At 36.0% G+C, this 23,456-nt stretch overlaps 1 protein-coding gene across 4 annotated transcripts in view; it reads right to left on the bottom strand.

The window, feature by feature from the left end:
• The window catches only part of LOC103047759 (piezo-type mechanosensitive ion channel component 2), a 198,019-nt gene that overhangs the window by 126,307 nt on the left and 48,256 nt on the right, over positions 1-23,456 (bottom strand). For all 4 annotated transcript variants that reach the window (XM_022673427.2, XM_022673428.2, XM_022673425.2 and 1 more), the window contains exon 3: positions 10,534-10,659. In XM_022673427.2, the coding sequence (XP_022529148.2) occupies positions 10,534-10,659 (126 nt within the window). The remainder of the gene's footprint in view (positions 1-10,533; positions 10,660-23,456) is intronic.

Genomic DNA, 23,456 nt, shown 5'->3' with positions numbered 1-23,456 from the left:
TCTTGTAGCAGTTTTACCCATATGTACAAGGAGCTGTTTGTGAAGGAAGACTATTCTGCATGCAGGTCCTGACTCAAATAGCTTCATCAAGTTCACGATTGTGGTTAAAATAGGGCAACAAATTTACTCTTTGCAATAAAACGAACATTGGTTAAACATCACATTAGGAGTGATCTGTACACAATACCCTCAGTCCAGATCAAAGCTTCATTACCCTTACTAAGCACAGTTTACACAATGTCCTTCCTTTCCAGAAATCAGGATTTGGATTCGGGAATCCCCACAGCTGCCCAAATCAGGAACCCTTCCTTCTTCAGGTTTATAGTCTCACTCACCAACAGCAGGTACCAACCAAACTCTTTTAAATCTTTTAGCAGTTTTAAGTGTGTAAACTTGTAATTATTTTTTTGGTAAATACTTTAAAGTATTAGTTGTATCGTATTGTATCGTACACAATATTATCACAAAAGAATGTATGCAATAAAAAACTCCATATCATTATAAAAGTGATATTCTTGAAAGCAGTATATTTTATATCTATTTATTTTTAATTGTTTGTTTGCAGTTAACATGCATGCAGTATATAGACTGCACTTCAGTTTTGTAGCAGATTTTTGTCGGTACATTAAATTATTTTTGTTATATTTTTTATTTTGTTTTATTAATTTTATTGTATACAAAATCAATCAACAAAATGCTTTTCTACTAAATTTCACATTTCATTATCTTACTTATCTTACTTAAATGTCTCAACTAAGCTTCTTTAATATATTTGCATTTTAATAAAATAAAATTAATTTTCAATAGAAATGTATGCAGCTGAAACAGGTAGCCTAGTTTATATCATTTTTTTTCAACATTTATATTTTAATATAACATTATAGTCATTATGTCTTTTAATTAAAAAAATGGTTTGGGAGACGTTTTTTCCTCTTACCTTACTTTTACTTTTATACTTTAAGTAGTTTGAATCCAGTACTTTTACACTTTTATTTGAGTAAAAAATCTGAGATGATACTTCAAATTCTACAGTATTTTAAACTCTAGTGTATATACTTCTACCTGAGTAATAAATGTGGACACTTATCACTTTTGCTAAATTCAACTGAATCTATGAAACTTTTATACTATTTACTATACTATACTACAGTATATACTATACTGATATTTTGTCATTTTACTTTAAAAAACACGTTAATATTGTGATGAAACTGAAAACTGAAATATTGTGATGTTATTTTGGGGCCATATCGCCCACCTCAAAAACTCCAGAACATTTACGAACACCAGAGTGCAGTGCTTAAATATGGATCATTTAAATGGGAAAAAAAAATCCAGATAGCTGCGTTGTTAAAATAGCATTCCGCCGAAATCAGAGCACACTGATGATTGGTTTAATTTATGGTACACCCAAAACACATGATTAATCATGAAAATTAGCACATGCCTTTTGCTCCTTTCAAGCCGAACAAGGTATACTTTTCCCGTTGTTTCAATAGCAAAGACACACTGACACATCCTAAATCAAGCTACACAGTGCAGTGAGCTGTTGACAACCTCTAAAATAAGGCCATGTATATCCAACATTTTTTACGCATAATGTTACGCATAAGCAGCTAGAGGAGAACCTTTACTAACGCCAGAGCACACAGTGCTTAATCATCTCACATTTGAATGGGAGGAAAATCAAACACTGAGAATATCTGCTAACAATTACATTTTCCCACTTTCCTATGTAAAAGTGATACTATCCAAATAGGGATTTAGTCATTTAAACAGTTAATTTGCAATAAAATAGTTCACACACAGGATTTAACCCTTTCAGACCTTGTATCCATTACAAAGGACAGCATGTGTTTTCTTTTTTTGTTTTATCGCAAATAATGCAAATTAAAGCTTGTTGTTCATCAGAATAGAACATTAAACAAGCGAATGAAAAATGTTCAGTAGCTTAGCCCCGCCCACTGCATCAGAAAAAAAAAACTCATGTCAGCACTAAAGCCAAGGAGGCAAAGTAAGAGCTAATTTATACAAATGTTTATGTGATTTAGAGCATTTTTATCATATTAATGTTACTGTTTATGGATGATTTGTGAAGTAAAATGGTCAATATCAAATCTAAAATAAAAATGTTAAACACAGGAATCCAGTGCAATGGATATTAATAAAAGGAATGAAATATTTTAGTTAATTCGATTTCATTTTTATTTCTCTTTAGACTATTAGAGCCTTCTTTTGTGTGAATCGCAGACAGAAAACAGTATTGTTATAATTTTTTTTTCACTGGAACATAATTCAGTTCTGAAAGGGTTAAAACGACAAAACCTCATAACCCCCGTGAACTTTGGGTGTGTGCATGTTTAATGTGTTTTTTTCTAAACACCAGGTGTTTCTAAACATCGCCTGTATCTGAGCCGCCACTTCCTCTCTATGGTGTGAAGGTGAGGACAGACTGGGCTCCCGGCGTCTGTACTGAGGTCAGCGTATATGTATACCTTATGGAACTGTGTTAATAATGATACCAGACCCTTTAAAACTGGCTGAGAGGAACACAACCATCAGTCCAGCTGGATTCTGACTGCAGACTGTCACTCATCTCACAGCCGGGCCACTGCTGACCAACTCTAAAACAAAGGAAACGCTGCCAGAGCGTTCAACAATTACACAGAGCTTCTTGTTTATGTGTTAGTTTCCAGAACACTCCATGATTATTTAAGGACTGGAGAGAACTGGAGATATAAACACACACAAAGAACTGCATATTCACTGTTTAGTTTAACACACAGTGTTCACACCACTGTACAAACACTAATAGTGTGGTTATCTAATGTATAAATAAAGATAGATACAGAAAATTGTCCATGTTTAATGACACAATGAATAGAAACAGCACTTTAAAATAAGACTACCTTTATAAAGGGTTTATAAATGGCTAATTATTAATAATCAGTTATAACACATACGAAGAAAGGGCAACAATGACCTGTTGTTTGCAAAATAGTGAACCTACAGCCTTCTATATTGTTGCTCTTCTACGTATGTGTTATAACTGATTATTAATTTTTAAGGCATTTACAACCTAATTAGTAACCATTAATAAACTCATTGTAAACCATTTATAAACCCTTTATAAAGAGGGTATAATTTAAAGTGGTACCAAAAAAAGAAACCCAGACCTGAAAATAATATTAATAAGCTCTTATTTGCTTATGTGTACAATAAACAATGCTAACTAACTAACAGTAACTCTCAAATATTATACAATACCCTTTTATCATTCTGTACAGAACTGTCTGCATATTAGAGCTTAAATCAGGCCCAAAATATTCATTATGTCAAAAAGAGCTTGATTTAAACCCCCACATCATTTTAGCACTTAGAGTGTTAAAACTGAGCGTTTTAAAAACATTTTCGGGCTGTTTAAATGAGCGAAATCTGTTCAGAAAGATGTTAATTAACATTGCAACACTGAAGAAGCATAGCCCTACTACTGTATTTAAGAAAAACGTTTATTAAGAACAGATCCCTGAAAGATTAAACACGAACAATGTGAACAATGATCCACAGGCCTAAACATCGGCAAATTAGGCTACAAGAATGATGTCTGATATCTTGTTACTTTTTTTATTGTTTTTTTTTTTCCTTTTTTCCAAAGAACAGGTACATATAGACACACAATTAAAACACTATGAATAACCCAACACATTTTGCACACACCCCTCCATCAAGAGTAAAACAAACATATAAATAAAATATCCAAAAATTGCAAAATTGGCCCTGCTCCTTTGGGTGGGTAGACATCACTCCTATGGTGATGTCTGCAGCACAGGGCGTATGTGAGCTGATGTATCGGAGCCGAGCCGCTGCGCTTTCCTCCGAGTGTGCTGCTCGGTAATGCTGTATCAGCAGCAGCATCGTAAAGAAGCGGTGGCTGACTTCACATGTATCGGAGGAAGCATGTGTTAGTCTTCACCCTCCTGGTGTGTTGGGGCATCACTAGTGATAGGGAGAGTCCTAGTGGGTGGGTTGGGTAGTTGGCCCGACCCGGGAATAGGTTCATGCAGAAAATCTAAGCCTTACTGCTTATTTTAGTGTAAAGAATTTTTATTTTATATTTTTTTAGAATACAAAAACTAGAGGCTGAATAATATTTTTTTTTTTATACACGCAGGATGTAATGGAGTATAGGCATAGGGGCCTTTTCACATGGCTGTTTTTATTTTGTGCATATGCAGCGGACTGTCGCCAGTCTTTTGAGTCACCTCGGGCCTTGTGGTCTGAGGCCTGCTGAGGCCCCTGGGAAACTCTTCCCTGCCACATTCCCCGTCCTGCATAAATGTTTTAACAATACAAAAACATGCAATGCTAAACTGTCAACTTGGAATGAAACCTAGTACTTGGAACTTGTAGATGTCCATCATATGGACTGTATTATTTTATCCTACTGTATAGCTCGTAGATTGTGGCTCTATTGTTGTGTAAAATTGCCATATGGCAACAGTTATTCGTTTATCCATCCTTCCATTCATACATACATACATACATTTTTCTTCTTATCTACTTTTTGTGGGTCAGGGTTGTGGTATCCTGAGTATTAGTACTATAAGGCACACTGTATTATCAGTGTGCCACTGTATTATCTATCAGTGAACGTCTATTTTCTGGTCTTTTTTAATACATAAGGCGCACCGGATTATAAGGCATATTTTAAAAAACAATAGTAAGGAACAAGGATGTCGTACAGTAATCTATACAGATGTCTCTCCGGAAAACTCTTGAGTAAAGCGCTTCCATTTATTTACAGTAAGCTTACATTTCCAGTATTTTCAACAGCACGGTCAGCAGCAGCAAGGCACTAATAAATGCAGAGCGACAGCGCTACACTGAGGGACTCTGAGTGTTCCGGTAAGCCAGGGTGCTATCAGCTAGAGGTTTGTCCCACATAGCTTGTTTTAACACGGTAAATGAGCAGACTACAGTCTGATATACTCACCCCTAAATGGTAAAAAGAGCTAGCGCTTAGCGTGATTAGCGGCTCATGCTAATACTGATCCAGCCTTAGTGCTGGAGAAACTTCACTGAAACTTCTGTATAATGCTGTACTTCAGCGGAGTAGCTTTACTGCTCCTTACAACCTGACTGGTAGAAATCATGCAAAAGGAGCACCAGATTAGAGCACTATCAATTTTTGGTAAAATAAAAGGATTAAAAGGAAGAGTGTAAGTTAAAGTCTAAAAAAAATGGTACATGTACATCTACACCTTTTTTTTAGTGTTCGCAAATTCATGAATGGAATTCAGCCTGCTTGACCTCTGACCCGCATGTCAATAACGGCTCCCTGACGCTCCCCTCGTGTGCATACTGTATTCATGAAGCACATATGAAACAGAGAGGGTTCTGATTGGCTTGTTGTCTACAAAGAGAGAGATAGATAGATAGATAGATAGATAGATAGATAGATAGATAGATAGATAGATAGATAGATAGATAGATAGATAGATAGATAGATAGATAGATAGATAGATAGATAGATAGATAGATAGATAGATAGATAGATAGATAGATAGATAGATAGATAGATAGATAGATAGATAGATAGATAGATAGATAGATAGATAGATAGATAGATAGATAGATAGATAGATAGATAGATAGATAGATAGATAGATAGATAGATAGATAGATAGATAGATAGATAGATAGATAGATAGATAGATAGATAGATAGATAGATAGATAGATAGATAGATAGATAGATAGATAGATAGATAGATAGATAGATAGATAGATAGATAGATAGATAGATAGATAGATAGATAGATAGATAGATAGATAGATAGATAGATAGATAGATAGATAGATAGATAGATAGATAGATAGATAGATAGATAGATAGATAGATAGATAGATAGATAGATAGATAGATAGATAGATAGATAGATAGATAGATAGATAGATAGATAGATAGATAGATAGATAGATAGATAGATACTTTATTGATCCCCGAGGGGAAATTCTAGAAATAAACTCGATAAAAAACTCGGAAAACACACAAAGGAGACGGAGCTACTGGAACAGGCAGCAACTCGCATCGGCGCCGGAAGTGACAATAATCGTAAATGTGAGTATAAATAAATGTGAGTTAGTGAACCTGTTTTTAGTGTGGGTGGGCAGTGTTTTTTTTGTTTTTTTTTTTTGTCTTCCTGAACAGAATTCGTTCAATAAGAAAGACAAGGAGCATCATGGCTCCCAACAAACCTTATTTCACCTCTGACTACTCTACAGTATATCCATGTCTGGTAAGAGTAAAAAACAATTAAAGTCTTGCCCGCTGTACAGTTTGTAATAGTGATTTTAGCATTGAACATTGACCATGGGGGACTATATATCTCAATCCGCACAAGGCATACTTTTCACAAGACACACTAACGTCCTAAATGAAGCTGCGCAGTGCGATTAGCGGTTGACGACTCCCCTGAAGGTCTCTAAAATAGGGCCATATATGTGCTTAGCAAAAATGCTTAGATCCCTAAAGATCCAACATTAGCTTAACGTTACGTTTTAGCTAGAGTAATATAAAGCACCCCAGCGTTCAACTGTGAAGATAAAGAGCTGCATTCTCTCATTCTCTTCAGTGTACAGGTAAAAAAAAAGGATAATAAAAGCAACAGGACAGACATGCAGCGTGACAAACATCACACGGACTGATGCAGCACATCTGTCTTGCATGTGTTCCAGTCACCCTGCTGCCCCTGAACTCTGACCTTGTCAAAAGCACAGCACGGCAGCTGTGTGTGTATAAGTATGTGTGTGTATGTATATGTGGGTATGTGGGTGTGTCCAACTTAAATCCATCAGTTTCCATATTCTTAATAATCACCTGTAATAATACTGCTCTGTTAGCAGATACATTACATTACATTACATTACATTTCATTTTGTCCAAAGCGACTGACAATAATGAAGTACAAAGTAATAGGAATTTAGATAACCCATTTTTAGATAGGGTTAAAGGAGGTCGAAGGGAAATAAAGGGATAGAGAAGTGAAGGAGGGGAAGAAGGAGATGAGGTTAGAAGTAGTTAGTTAGTTAGAGGTGTTAGGAGAGTAAGTGCTCTTTGAAGTGTTCTGTCTTCAGGAGTCTCTTAAAGATAGCGAGAGATTCTCCTGATCTGGTAGTGGAAGGTAGTTTGTTCCACCATTGGGGAACTCTGTATGAGAACAGTCTGGATTGCTTTGTGTGAATGTTTGGCAAAGCGAGGCGACGTTCACTGGAGGAGCGCAGCGGCCGGGAGGTAGCGTAAGCCTTCAGGAGCGAGTGCAGGTAGGAAGGAGCTGTTCTGTCATCACCTTGTAGGCGATTGTAAGAGTTTTGAATTTGATGCGAGCATCAACTGGTAGCCAGTGGAGCTCAATGAGCAGCGGGGTGACATGTGCCCGTTTTGGTTGGTTGAAGACCAGACGTGCTGCTGCATTCTGGATCATTTGGAGTGGTTTTACTACGCAGGCAGATACGTTACCACACATCATGGATTCCTCTGGGTTTGTCTTTGAGTCACGTTTAGTTATAACTGGCTTCACAGGCTGGTTTATGTGAAAGAATTGCATAATAGTTGCTTAAGGCCCGACAGCAAGGCTTACTGTTCATAAAAGTAAGAGCTGACGGATACACAGATATAAAGTGTGTTAGTAAAACTCTCGGGGAGTCCATTACAGCGAACAGACTAAACGCTTTCATATGCCAGCCGTTATCTGCTGTGCCTTGCGCTTGGTTTCAATTAGAACAGGCTTGACCAGACAGAAAAGCCATTACACTCAGTTCCCCTCTATAAAAAAAAATTCTTTTAATTCTAGTATATTCCTGCACTGCAGACACACACACTGGGCAGAGCTCATCTCTACATCTCATAATTAGTGAGTTCATCCAGATGGATGTAATGCATACGTCTCTAAAGTGTGGAGATTTTTTTTTTTTTTAACCATCTGTATGCCATCATAGAATGGGCAATCTGCATAAAGTAGTGCCAGCTTTATAGATCTAAAGTGCAATGATTTGATGTGATGGTCTGGTGGTCCCTTAAGGGCACAGCGTTAGCATAAGGCCCTATGCTGCAGACATATGCATTATATTTAACAAAGATTATTAGAACCCCTTTTAAATCTGAACAGTACGAGTCCACTTTCTGGAACCGCATTTCTTCATGCCAGATCTCTTTGATCTCTGCTGGTTGGCAATACTACTGTATCTGATACAGAAATTAATGATATTCATCATATCTGGGCCAGCTAACAAAAGCTTTTAATGTGCTTTTATTATTTTCATAAGGGAAAACAAGCTAGTTCACACACTTTATACAAGTAGGTCAGCTTACTGCAAAAAAAAAAAAAAAAAACAGTGGTTAAAAACTAGACAAAATAGATGCAAATTGAGGCGTACATGCTTATATTAAGCAGAGAATCTTCCAAAATGGGGTACATGTTTTTTTTAGTAAGATTTCTTAAAAACAGTGAAGCAGACCTTAAATCAAGCAAAATCACTGATTCTGTGGCTTAAAATTAGACAGAAGGACCACAATAAGATGACAGGTGATGTTTTGTGCTTATTTTGACTTCAGATTACATACAATAAGGGGAAAACTCTATGCAAGACTGATTAAGATAATTATTACTAAAATAAGCCAATAATATTACACTTGCATGCTTAGTAAAACAAAAAATCTTATCGGAGGAAAGCAGCTACAAGCCCTATATGAACCTGCTTGTTAAAATAATATAAACTATAAGCATTCTTATTCTGGATAAGAAAAATAAAAATCTGCTCTAGACAGTAAACCTCCTCGCCAGAATTCTGTTCCTGACACTGATTTTTATTCACAAGCTAAATCAGCCCATTTCAGGTTTAGCTGGACATCTTGAGGTGATGTGATCTAAAGTGGCCATATCTGAATGTTTATTAAGCATTATGACTGATCATAATACATTATAAGCTGTGCTTACGATATATATGTTAAAATAGTATATATCTATTGTTAATAATCTAGTCTAACAATGAAAGTCTGTCTGTCACTTTACTTAGAGCGCACAAATACCTGTTATAATACATTATAATTGACTATAACTAATATTATATTCAAGACAAGTATAACTTATGAGTGGTAAAAATATATTTATAGGATCACTGAGGGTGTGTTTATGAGTTGGAAGCTGTTGATACAGTCATGATATAGTCTGCAAGCTGCGACTGAGTTTCTTGGTATTGACGTATAACATCCGAGCTCACTGGGGGTTCTGTGTTCTGTATTTTGTATGTTTAGTGTTTTTGCCTGATTCTTTGTCCTGTAATCATGTTTCTGTAAAGCTGCTTTGTGCCAACACCAGTTGTAAAAAGCGCTATACAAATAAATTTGATTTGATCATAAACACAGCTATTAATGTATTATAATCACAGTTCATGATGCATAATAAACATGGCTATGATGAATTTTACATTTTTGTAAATGTGCATAGCCATGTTTATAATGCCTTATAAATGCATTATAATGTGTTATGAGTGTGTTTATAGTTTATGAGTTTGAGACATGAGAATAATAGAATGACATGAGAGATGACATTCATAGAAAGGGTTACCACTTCTATTTTTCTGTACTACAGACTTTACAAGAAGGTAATTGTTTTTCAGCTGTGTGTGTGTGTGTGTTTATGTGTGTGTGTGTGTTTATGTGTGTGTGTGTGTGTGTTTATGTGTGTGTGTGTGTGTGTGTGTGTGTTCAAAATCTAATTTTACTTACATTTTTTTTCAAGCAAAGGTTCTGTGAACAAGGCCATTAACGCATTTACAACAGCACAGCCCAGCACAGCTCAGCACAGCAATGCCCTGTCTAGACTAAATTTACAATTTCTGCAGTGACGTCACTGAAGACCCATTCACGCCAAAGAGCAAAACAAATATTTGCGAGAGTCTCTGAAGAAAACTTAAACCTTCGATCGAGCCCCCCCATCCCCCCCGTCTTCATTTGCACATTTTTATTGCTGCACAGACACGAGACAGATGACCTTAGGCCCAGATCCTGCGTCTGAATGCAGTTCTGCTGGGCTCGGGCACTTTTTCTCTTCATTATACGCAGATCTCCATCTTGAGCGCAGATGTTGCGGCTTAGAGCTGCCCGGAGAGAGTGTGGCTAGCGCCGTGTGCCTGCTGCGAGAGCGGTGACATTTGGGTCCACGCCCAGTGGAGCTGTGCGACTCTGCGCGGCTCTGCCCCTGCTGCCTACTGCAGCCCCTCGTGTCAGGGGTAACAGGACCCAGGCGAGGGGTGGTGACCTCAAGTCAACCGCCCCAGACCCAGCCCAGGTGCTGCCCGGCTCTCCGGCTGTTTGTTTTAGTCAGGATTACGGCTGTGAAACCTGGAAACCCACCCTGTGACCACCATGATGCTGAGCTCATGGCTAACTGCATTTACGACACCTTTATTATTGTGTGAGGGCAGTAAATCTGGAGTAGGCTGACGGTAAAACCAGCACTGCACAGGTACTTACAGTTGAAGTCGGGCTCGATGTTGTCTCCTGCTAACAGGCTGTTGATGGTGATCTGATAGACGATGTGAAGCAGCAGAAACGTCAGACTGGTGAAGCACAGGGATTTCAGCAAGCGACCCGTGTGGCCTGGGGAGAAACAATAAGCAGTTCATTCAAAAACAATTATAACTTTTAATTAATATTATTATTATAAACACTCATCAACAATCAATAAAGAAATGTATTAACATCTTTAAAATAGGACTGGGAGGTTACTTGAGTAGATTTGATTAGTCGAATTACAGTTTTACTGCGATTTTCAAAATAATATAGATTGTTAATCCTTGCATACAAAAGCTGTGAGATTGAATTTCAGTAGATAGACTTGAGATTCTGTCAGAAATCTATAAAACACTTTTTAGTACTTTTATGTGGCAGTGATTTTCATATTTTACACTTTTCCTTAACTAAAATATATGAAGGTTATTTTTGCATCATGTTTAATATAAAAACTGCATGTACGGTTGAAGGGGCCTGCCTACTATTTGTAAAATGGTAAGTTCCCAGAAGCATATTATCATTAAGATCATCTTAACTGAGTGTATGCTGTTTTAAAAAAAATACTGACACAATTATTAATTTATACTGAACCTGAACATTACACTTCTTTACTACTGCTACTAACATACTAACACAATAACATTAAAAATATATTACCATTACTATTAGAAATACTACTACTACTACTGCAATACCACTGATCCTACTGTAATTAGTACAGCTATTACTATTACTATTACTACACTGTCACCACTACTAGATCTCATACTACCTGTAATAAGTGATAAACTAATAATTGTACTATTTTGCACTATAACTGCACCACTACCATTAACAACCACCACCACCGATACCACTACTACCCCCAGCATTACTACTACCACTACTACCACCAACAACAATATGGAATATGGCACTGCTACTACTGTAACTAGTACAACAATAATAACTACTAAACCATGTCCACTACTGAAATTTATACTACTACTACTACTACTGCTACTACTTTCCACTTGCTCTTCTTTGCACATTGTAAGTACTTTATTTCTTGTATTGTTTTTTTGTTCTTAGTTTTCATTACTTGTATATATGTTTATTATGTCTTGTAACTTTCTTTTAACATTGTTCTGTTTTATTTCTTAAATGTATTTATTTTATTCCAATTGTATTATTTTAATCCTGTTTTAAATGCATGTTTATTTTTGTTTTTTCCCTTTAAATTATAATTTCTAATAACTTAATTTTAAACTCAATCTGGATTGAGTCTTAAATCTTTCAGTAAAGCATTTTGCATTGCCTCTGTGTATAAAAGACACTATACAAATAAACTTTCCCTGCCTTGACTTACTACAGGAGTAGGAGTAAACACAAGGTAACAGCATGGACTTAGTCCACATGGTTGGGCACGTGCTTGTGTGAACGCACACCTCAAAAGCTGTGCACCTCAGTCTTGCACAGTTTTGCGGTGCAGGTATTTCCAGTTACAGCTGAATTTATGCTTTTAATCCCAGAAAATGCTCTTATTTACCTTTTAAAAAGCCATTTAAATGCCTGATTTAAATGACTGATTACTGTTGTTTTGCTGTTTTCCTCGGGTTTTAAGTGCTTGGCGCTGACTCTTGATAGGTCCGGACGCGAGAAAGCACACGGGTGGGGGCGGGGCAGGTGATGTCATGGGCCCTGCATTTTTAATATTAGGATATATATCGCCAAAAAAAGAAAATTTGCATTTGCAATTTTCAGATATCCTGCAGCCCTAACTAGAACTAATAAACTTACACTGCTCTCATTACTACTTCACAATTGGGTAGATAAAAACTATGTAAAATTACAGCACATTACTATTTGTATTAATTTTTTTGGTAATATTGGGTAGTATTTTAATACTACTGTACCCAATATTTAAAAGAAAGCAACGTGTCTTTTGCTGGGCAGTGAATTGTAAGAAAGTCCTGTAGAGCCACTAAAAGGTAAAGAGCAAGTCATAAAGACCTGCAGGCTACAGGCCAGAGGACTGACTGTAATTTGTTCTGCTTGGACGTTCACACAGAGAGAGGAAACCCAGTGATCCCTTTGTCCGGGTGAAAGTTCACTCAGGTGACGTTGTCTGACTGTCCACTACAGTATAGAGCTGCCGTAACTCACCACCATTAACTGTAATGCAGCCTTGTACTACACACTGCTCTCTCTCTCTCACTCTGGGCAGTGATATACCGCTGATGTTTTTGGCAGCCTGAGGGCCGTTCGTCATGTAAGAGCCACTGGGCGCAGTACGAGCTCAGCGCCTGTGCCATTTTCAGAAAACTCTGAGCGAAACTGTACAGAGAGCTACGCATGCTGGCACTGAAGCATCAAATCTCGGACTTGATTCGTCCCTGGTGCAGGGTAGTGAAAATAGCTGTGGGTGACGCTGGTGTTGGCCTGTCACCTTTGCAATAAAAATGTCAAGACATAGTTTAAATCTGAGCCAATCAGAGCTGTGAAGCTTTAAAGACCACTTCCCATTCAGTGGAGTGGGAGGAAATGAAAGAATGATATTCATTAGTGAGAGAATATCAATTTACTAAAAACTCCAGGGGTGAGAATGATAAATTACACTAATTACTGAACTTTTTTCTTAAGTCAAATGTAATTATTCTATGAGAAATCAGCTAAATTCTCTAAATTCAGAATGTACTCTACAGTATATCTCCTTTGAGCAAAGAGCATCGTGGCAATCATTTCACCAAACATTTAAAATATTACAAAAAAAAAATGTTAATGTTATTTAACATTAGCAGATCTGAAACTATAGTAATTATAGTACAATGGTGAGTCAGAATAAGCCTTAGAGTCTGATGTAATTAAATTTAAACCTCAGAAATGACATCAGCATTTACAGTAATATCAAAATATCAAAGATAATGACGATCCATAATTAGATGTCCCGACTGAGCCCTGATAAACATGATCAATCTACACATTCAGTAGATGTTCAGACTATAATGCATAATTCAGTTCTTTTAAATTAGTTCAATATTTTTTTGGGCTAGTCTTCATCATTTACTGATAATAAAATGAGTTAATGAGTTTCTGTAAATGAAGGACAAAGGAAATCTATTACATTTGTGAAAAGAAGAACAGGAAATCTAAAAAGGAGTCCACACTATTTAGATAGTGACTAAATAATACAAACTAGAAGAAAAATAATAAAAAATGCAAACTTCATCTAACAATATACAGTACCAGTGAAAAATTCTCATTCAGGGTTTTTCTTTATTTCTTTATTTAATTTATTTTCTACAGTGTAGATTGACATTAAATGTGAAAACTATTCATGGACACATATGGAATTATGTAGTATCGAAACATTGAAAAAAGTGTTAGTCCTCCAAATTAATCCCCTGATCTAAACCCGATGAACTGAGATGGTGATTTGAGGTGATTTGGGATGAGCTGGAGTTTCACAGTGTGAAGGAAAAGCAGCAACTATTGTTCAGCACCTCCTGGAACTCCTTCAAGATGCTGAGAAAACTATTCCAGGTGTCTCTACCTCATGAAGACACTGAGAAAAATCTAAAGCAGCTTTTTTAAGCACTTTTTGTTTACAGAATAACTTAGCATTTGTTCCTGTATAAGTTTAGTGTCTTTAATGTAAAATTTACACTGTAGAATAGAAATTACATTAAAAGAGAAGAGGTGCATCCACACTTTCAGTTGGTACCTTATATACAGCTCTCGAAAAAAAATAAGAGACCACTTATTGATGATGTTTTTCCTTGGTTTTATAGTATTGAAAACCTCTGTAAAATATTCAAGAGGAAGAAGGATGATCACAAGCCATCAAACCAAGCTGAACTGCTTGACTTTTTGCACCAGGAGAGGCATAAAGTTATCCAAAAGCAGTGTGTAAGACTGGTGGAGGAGAACATGCCAAAATGCATGAAAACTGTGATTTAAAAGCCAGGGTTATTCCACCAGATATTGATTTCTGACCTCTTAAAACTCTTTGAATATGAACTTGTTTTCTTTGCATTATTTGAGGTTTGAAAGTTCAGCCATTTCTCCTTTTCTGCAAATAAAAGCTTACAATGACAATATTTTTATTTTGAATTTGGGAGAAATGTTGTCCGTAGTTTACAGAATAAAACAACAATGTTCATTTTACTCAAGCATATACCTATAAATAGCAAAATCAGTATAATTAATGCTGAAGACTACATGCAATAATAAAAAAGAACTACTTGTCTTTGGAAATGACTTTGGAATCTAAAGCTGAGGAAGGATTAGTACACCATGTACCAAACCAGTAACTGCTTAAGAGGATATAATTGTTTATTTACCTAAACTTCTGCACAGCACAAACACACTGGACCTCTCAGCAAATATAGCAGACCTCCCAAACTTATGATTAGTGATGCCCGGCCTCTAAACCTGAAAAAAAGCTGCTTTCTGCACTAAATCACTTTTTTTTTGTAGTTGACACCACCGGCACTGTATTGTACACAGTGAGATACCACAGTAGTTAGTAAACTCAGCAGACACTACACATCAACATGACGTAACAAAGATGTTAGACGTCAGACAGACACTGAATTTAGTTGAAAATGAACATTGTTTTATATACTCAAGTAATAAAGCTCCAACGTTAATGTTGCTCCTACAAGAACAATATCAGCGTCTGATAATGTTAGAACTTTTGGTTTTTATCACCATACCTCACAACTTAAAGCTGATGTCTGTAAGTTTTGTGATTTAGGGGATTTAGGGCCCTCTCTGGTGAGAGTAGGTAAATGCACCGGGTATGCGGAAGAATCCTTTTAAACTGGGCGGGTGTGATGCGGTCTCCTTTCAGAGCGGATGAATCTGATTCCAGGTTATGTTCAGTCAGAGAGAGAGAAAGAGAGACAGAGAGAGAGAGAGAGAGAGAGAGAGAGCGCTCAGTCAGAAACTTCACTCCGTCATTTCTTTGAATTTACTATGGGTAAATGAGCTACTGAGTCTTAAATTTCCTCTTCTTAAGTCTCCATTGCTCCACCAGCCGCTCATGTTCAGAAAAACTGAACTCCTGCGAAAAGCGACCCGACACCCCAGTTTTTAGAATGAAACCAAGCTGAACTGCTTGAAAATTTGCACCAGGAGTGGCATAAAGTTATCCAAAAGCAGTGTGTAAGACTGGTGGAGGAGAACTGTGATTTAAAAAACAGGGTTATTTCATTTCATTCCATTCCATTACATTTGGCAGACGCTTTTGTCCAAAGCGACTTACAATAGTCAAGTACAAAAGTAATAGAAGTTTAAAGGTAAAACATCTATAGATAGGGCTTAAAGGAGGTCGAATATTGATTTGGATACATCTCCAAAAGAAGGCCACCATTCATGTATTTAATTTCCATTCAAAATGGTCAGTAAATACAAGATATTCAAGCTATTTCTCACAAGATACTGTATTTCTGAGAAGCAAAATAAGAGAATAGATTCAAAGAGTTAATGGTCATGTGCACAGTAAGAAACAAGTTTCCTCATACAATGAAATTCTTTTAATAATATCTTGGGGAAAAAAATGATTTAATGCAAGACCACCCAAACTGTCCAAATAGATAAACAGAACCAGAGCGAACATAAATCTTCACTCAGTCCAGATCTAAAAATATCTAAAATTCACAGGTGTTTCTGCACATCTCTCACTCTCAGAACTCAGTGGACCAACACTGTGGATCTGCTGTGTTGTGGAGCAGATCGAGAAGCTCTTACTAAAAAAATAATGAGAAATAGAGAGATTTGCAAAAAAAGCTACAGATGTTTACAATGGACACACGAACAGATGATCCCAGACGAGTCCAGATCTCAACACCATTGAAGCTTCAGACAAACGATCATGTGATCTGATTATGGTAAAAATAGACTCAAAACAGCAACATCTAAAATCTAAAATCTAAAATTTGGTCTTAGAGGCTTCTGTGTAAGTTTCTGTTGAATGTGTGTTACATATGAAGAGCTGTGAGGATATGATTTCCATTGAGAGATAAGAGCTAAACTCATCCCAAATAATTCCACAGCTCAATGACAGGGGCTGTATAGCTCTCTAGGCCACACACAAATTGTGTCAGTACTCAGTAAAGAGTGCAACTATAAGCAGTCGAATTAATTCAGCCCAGAAATGTGTTTCACAAAGCTATGGACATATAGTTTTTATTATTTCCATCATGTTTAAATAGATATCTATTTTAACCGTTTACAAAGTGGTTGACCAGTTCTATATTTCTATATTCACAAAACAAGGTTCTTACATGTTTAACAACTTAAACGCTACCTTATAGCTTTATAGATTTGTGACAAACGATCATGTGATCTGATAATGGTAAAAATAGACTCAAAACAGCAACATCTAAAATCTAAAATCTAAAATTTGGTCTTAGAGGCTTCTGTGTAAGTTTCTGTTGAATGTGTGTTACATATGAAGAGTTTATTTGCATTAAAAAAAAAAAACTTATACATGCTCTTCATATATTTCATAAACTATATGTGCAATCCTACACTGGTGTGTAACCACTGCTATACACAGAAATATAATTTCCACATGAACAAAATATACATCACAGAGAATTGAGTGATCTCAGAAATTATGAAAATGCGTTTTTCATTATCCACCATATCCCCACAATTACCCACAGCATTAATACCACGCTCTCGTGTTTATGTATCTCAGGAATAAGTGCACTGATGTAATGTGTAATTTCTACACACATCTGAATCAAATGAGTCCAGTGCATCACTTTCTCCAGTGATGTGGTCGCTGCATGCAGTGTGATTGAAAGCGTGGCTTTGCGTTCGAGTGCGGCTGGAACCACAGACACTGCGCAGAGCAGCGCTCCTCTAAACACCACAAGAGCAGCACTTCCATACTGCCATTCCTCTACCACAGGTAATGCCCCACGGGTCAACAAGCTGTCACACACAGCGGCTCCACCATTACTGTTAGGAGGAGCCACTCATAAATAATCCAGGGACTACAACTTCCAACGGTAGCAGCATTCTTCAAAGCAAAGTATGCAAGTGAAATGAATACAGGACGCAATAAAACACAGGACAGATACTAATCACTCCCAGATTTATGATTTACTTCTTTTTAAAGCTTTATCTGCTACACTGCAAACTTTTATTTGGGCTTGGTAAAACTATAATTTTATGCCTAGTGCATATGGTTCTAGAAAAAATAAAAAAAATAAAAAAAAATAAAAAAAAAATAATATATATATATATATATATATATGTTTGTGTAAAAAAGACGTTCTGAACAAAAATAAGAGACCACTTAAAAATGATGAGTTTCTTTGATACTACCAAATATTACCTCTGGAATATAATCAAGAGGAAGATGAATGATCACAAGCCATCAAACCAAGCTGAACTGCTTGAATTTTTGCACCAGGAGTAAAGCAGCATAAAGTTATTCAAAAGCAGTGTGTAAGACTGGTGGAGGAGAACATGCCAAAATGCACAAAAACTGGGATTAAAAACAGGGTTATTCCATCAAAATATTGATTTCTGAACTCTTAAAACACTTTTTTGTTATTTTAGCCACTTCTGCATTTTTTTATTTGCAAATTAATGCTTAAAAGACAATATTTCTATTTGGAATTTGAGACAAAAGTTGTCCAAAGTTTATAGAATAAAACAACAATGTTCATTTTGCTCAGACATATACCTAAAAATAGCAAAATAGCTTAATTTTTTCCAGAGCTGTATATGGACAAATGTATTGGATTATTCACTGTTTCCTATGAAATCAAGGGTATTAAAAAAGAGTTTATACTGCTTTTGTTAGGGTTACTGTCTCTACTGTCCAGGGAAGAATTTCTACTAGATTTTGTAACATTGCTGTGAGGACGTGATTTGCATTGAGAGATAAGAGCTAAACTCATGCCAAATAATTCCACAGCTCAATGACAGGGGCTGTACAGCTCTCAAGGCCACACCTGGCCTCAGAATGTCTAATTCTATTGGCAATACGTCTCTACATTGACTAGACAAATTGTGTCAGTACTCAGTAAAGAGTGCAACTTTAAGTAGTCCTTTCACAGAGTTATGGACATATAGTTTGTATTATTTCCATCATGTTTAAATAGATATCTATTTTATCCATTTACAAAGTGGTTGACCGGTTCTATATTTCTATATTCACAAAAGAAGGTTCTTACATGTTTAACCACTTAAACGCTAACATATAGCTTTATAGATTTGTGTATTTTACATTTTTTGAAAAGTGCTTTTCTCTTTTATTTATTTTATTTTTTTAACTGCAGGATGTGAGAGAGAGAATAAGCATTTGCTCGGCTGACTGTTGACTGTTGTCCTGGCTTTAATCAGTCATAGGCGCACCTCTGTCGTGACCAAAAAGGAAACATGCCAGATATTTACCTAAACACATATCGCTTCCTGACCACCATGCCCAATGGCATTAATACATTTCTGAACTCTAAAACAGTAAACAGTATTTTAACGACGTGTGTCGTTAAAATCTCTTTGAATACTTAAACATTGAGTATTTTATGTCCATTTATAGTGTTTATGGAACTATTAAAAAACTTTTGAATGTTGTGTAAAGGTGTATTGTTTATATTCTTCGGCTGTTTTCTGATAATAAAGTCTGATTTCTTCATATAGTGTTTAATTTTGTGGGACAAAGTAAACCCAATACTAAGCAAATCCTTAATTTAAAGACTTGGTGTTTAATATTATATGTACTCCAACAATACAGTAACTCACAAACTTATATTAAAGCCCAGTCATGCAAAAAATGATCATAAAAAAACGTGATATACCGTGAAACCATCAGAATTTTGAAAAATACAGTGATATGCATTTTTGGCCATACCGCCCAGCACTACTGCCCACCTGTCTGGCCTGACAATAACAGAAGTTTGCCAGTCAGTTTCTCCTACTACCCACTTCAAACCAGCTGCCCACCATCCAGCTGGTGGCACACAGAAGACCATCAGCATATTAGACAGGATTTGGCTCAGCAGTGTAAATAACCTACACTTAAGCTCTTTTACAGATCATTTATTACAGTGGTTCTTGTATTGCATCACTCTAAAGATCTATTTTGGCTCCATTTTGCCATTTTTCATTGTTAAGACTCTGCATGCCATCATATAAACGTGACTACAAATGGAACATGTTGATTCTTTGCTTTTCAGAAACCATAAGCATGTCTAATTTAAACGTCTCAATACAATTAAATACAATTGGTCGCACAAAGCCCATTTTTACAGAACAGCCTCTGTTTCTAATCAGCACCAGCGCCTCCACAGTCTTTTATTTCCTCCCAGATGAAGTGTAGTAGCATAACGCATTAGGTTTTGCCTCTCTGCCCAAAAAACTAAAGCAATATTAAGCCAAATGAATTATGACAGAGCTGCATCGTTCTGCTGAGCACAATAAATAACGACCTTAAACAATTTATAACCTCTAACAAACCTGGCGCTCAGCTGTGTGTATGCTTCTGACCTTCAAACAGCAATAACACATGAGCGTGCGTCTCTATTAATGCTTTAACACCTACTGGTAATCATATTCCAATCACAGCAGAAACGCGAAAAGCCCGCGGTTCACGCTGCCAAGCTCGGCCTGCCAAGGTGTTATGCTTATTACAATGGTTTACTGTTGAGAAAATGTTTTACAGGCCTCGTCAAGCAACACTGTTTTTATTGTTCATTTTTATTATTCGTTCTGGCTTTGTCTATGACTAGAAAGTGTTTTATTTACAACAGTGTGTAAGAGAAAATCAATTGTTAGTCTAAATCCAACACTGCAGCCAGAAGATAAGCCATGCACTGGATCATGGATTAGGAACTGTAAATTACTGAGTAGGAGTTAAGGGTGTTCCATACTGTCTTATACACACAATGATATCCTCATCATTTTTAAACGATAAAAAAACATATAATGGTAATAGCAGCAATCTGTCTTGAAAGCAGCTTGTTTTATACTTGTTTTGCTACTTACTGTAACACCTCAAGGGTATTTCTTGTGTTTAAACTTTCTGTTAAAATGTATGTTTAAACGCATGCACTAGATCTCTGCACTTCAGGTAATTTGGTATGTACAGCATTGGAAACAAATTAGAGAGTTTCTGAATCAGTTTCTCTGATTTTGCTATTGATAGGTACATGTTTAAGGTAAAAGAACATTGTTTTTGGTTGTTTTATTCGATGAACTACAGACAACATTTCTCCCAAATTCCAACTAAAAAATATCGTCATTTAGAGCATTTATTTGCAGAAAATGAGAAATGGCTGTAATAACAAAAAAAGATGCAGAGCTTTCAGACCTCAAATAATGCGAGGAAAACAAGTTCATATTCATAAAGATTTAAGAGATATAAAATCAATATTTGGTGGAATAACCCTGGTTTTTAATCACAGTTTTAATGCATCTTGGCATGTTCTCCTCCACCAGTCTTACACACTGCTTTTGGATGAATTTATGCCACTCCTGGTGCAAAAATTCAAGCAGTTCAGTTTTGTTTGTTGGCTTGTGATCATCCATCTTCCTCTTGATTATATTCAATTTTCAATTTGGTAAAATCAAAGTGGTGGTTTCTTATTTTGTTCCAGAGCTGTCTATATTATTTCATAGTTCTTTATTTTTTATCTTGCATTAAAAAAAAAAAAACATTATTATTTTGTCTTGGTAAGTTACTGTTTTTTTTTTTTTTTTTTTTTTTTTTTTTTTACAAAATAGTCAAACATTTATAGATCTGGTTTCTACTAAATGTTTAAAACTGTTATACTAAATACTATATGCAGCAATTTTCTTTTTTTGGCAAAAAATGTATTTATGAACATTGAATTTGTTGTAGTAGTATATATCCTTAAAATAAATAATAATCATTTTTTTATGTTTTGCCATTTTGCCAGACAAATATTTGTGATATTATTTTTTTATATCACCCTCAGTAGGATCTATATCTGACAAAAATACACAAAGCTAAATATTTAAAATAACTGTTTAGCAGTAATACTATGTCATAGACCTCTTATTATTTTTTCAGTTAAAGTCTGCCAAAAATCCGGCAACAAACAAATACGAAAAACAAAAAAGCTAATAATTCCATTTCTAGTCATTTGTTATCATAACACATCACAGTACAGCATGTGAACATTTGCTAATGATGACCTGAAGCACTGAGGGTAAAGAAGCGTGTAGTAAAAGCATCAGAGATACAGCAGTAAAATGTCTTTAAAAACACTGAGGATAAACCCGTGGGCTGCTGGAGGCCAATCCTGGCACAGGAAGCTGAAATATGGACCAGATGTGTTTGTGATGTCGGGAGAACAAGGACAAAGGAGGTTGTGTTAGTGCGTTCCCAATGCCTCAGCGTTTGGGCAACAGTCTCTTATTGCGTTCCCCCCTGAAGGGCTACTTCATCCATTCGTGATGATTGACAAGATTTGTTCTGTGTTTGGATCCAGCGTTACCTTGTTTAACACATCTGCGTAGATCATAAAGAAGAACACTTGCTCGTTCTATGAACGTCTATTTAGGAGCCAAAGCCCAAAACAGTGTTATCCTGAATTCTGGAGTTTCATCAGCTGAATAGCTGGACGATTTAAAGATCGCTCCTCTGTGACCTGAGTTTGCCAAATGCAGGAGAAAGCTGGTTAGATCATTTAAAATCTCCTCTCCCCCGTATTGTAACTTGGCTCCTGTTAATGAACATGAGTTGAGATGTGTTTGGAGGCAATAATAAAGATGCCGGGTCTGTTCATACAGCCATTGATCCGGTAAGAAAAGCTGCTTTTAACAAAGACGCATCACTGACGGCCAGAGGAAGCCCAGCGTCAGTCATCTGGTAATCCTATCACGGGCTGCGCAAGCTTTTACCGCTACTGGCGTACGTGGAATAACTCATCTGACATTAAATCCTGTCCGTGCAACGCAGGAGAGAGCCAAACAAAATCAGATGAACTGTAAAATGTTGCTCCGCAGGGACCAGCTCTCATGCAGCGCTTAAAATAATTGATTTGAATCAATTCATTCTTGGACTGCGACCATTTCTACTGGGGGCCTGAGTGAAGACGTTCAGGACAGCTGCAAATTAATGCATATCGCATTTTTATACACAATATTTACAAAAGACTATAGAGAGGGATCTCTTTTTCACACTATAACAAAGTTATTAAAGTTCAAAATATTTTTTATTAGGTTTAATTTTAGTTACATTTTGGTTCAGTGTCTCTTTTAGGGTTATTGATCATTGATGTCATGTCTACAAAAACCTCCAAATCTCCAAAACAGCACTTTTACAGTAGAAAAAAAGTGAAAGTCAATGTAACAAAAAAAAAATGTTCCAAAAGTTCCAATGGAACATTTCTATTGGTCCATTCATCAGGAAATTTGGATACAGCATAAAGAAAAATGTCCAGATTATAAGTGTAGAAAGAATTTACAAATAGGAACAAAAGAGATACAAGGTTTTGCATTAAAATGATAATATTCTAGATATTTATCTACTTTATATACTTTAAAATAGCTGAGTTTTAAACTATTTAATCCTCCAAGGCATATTATATATATATATATATATATATATATATATATATATATATATATATATATATATATATATATATATATATATTACAAGGCATACAGTTGTGGTCAAAAGTTTACATACACTTGTAAAAAAACATAATGTTATGGCTGTCTTGAGTTTTCAATAAGTTCTACAACTCTTATTTTTCTGTGATAGAGTGATCGGAACACATACATGTTTGTCACAAAAAACAGTCATAAAATTTGGTTCTTTCATAAATTTATTATGGGTCTGCTGAAAATGTCACCAAATCTGCTGGGTCAAAAATATACATACAGCAACAAAATTTGTCAATTTTGGT

The sequence above is a fragment of the Astyanax mexicanus genome, chromosome 6, assembly GCF_023375975.1.
Source record: "Astyanax mexicanus isolate ESR-SI-001 chromosome 6, AstMex3_surface, whole genome shotgun sequence".
Classification (NCBI taxonomy): Eukaryota; Metazoa; Chordata; class Actinopteri; order Characiformes; family Acestrorhamphidae; genus Astyanax; species Astyanax mexicanus.
Note: the sequence above shows the minus strand (reverse complement) of the source record. Positions and strands in the feature narration are given on the sequence as shown.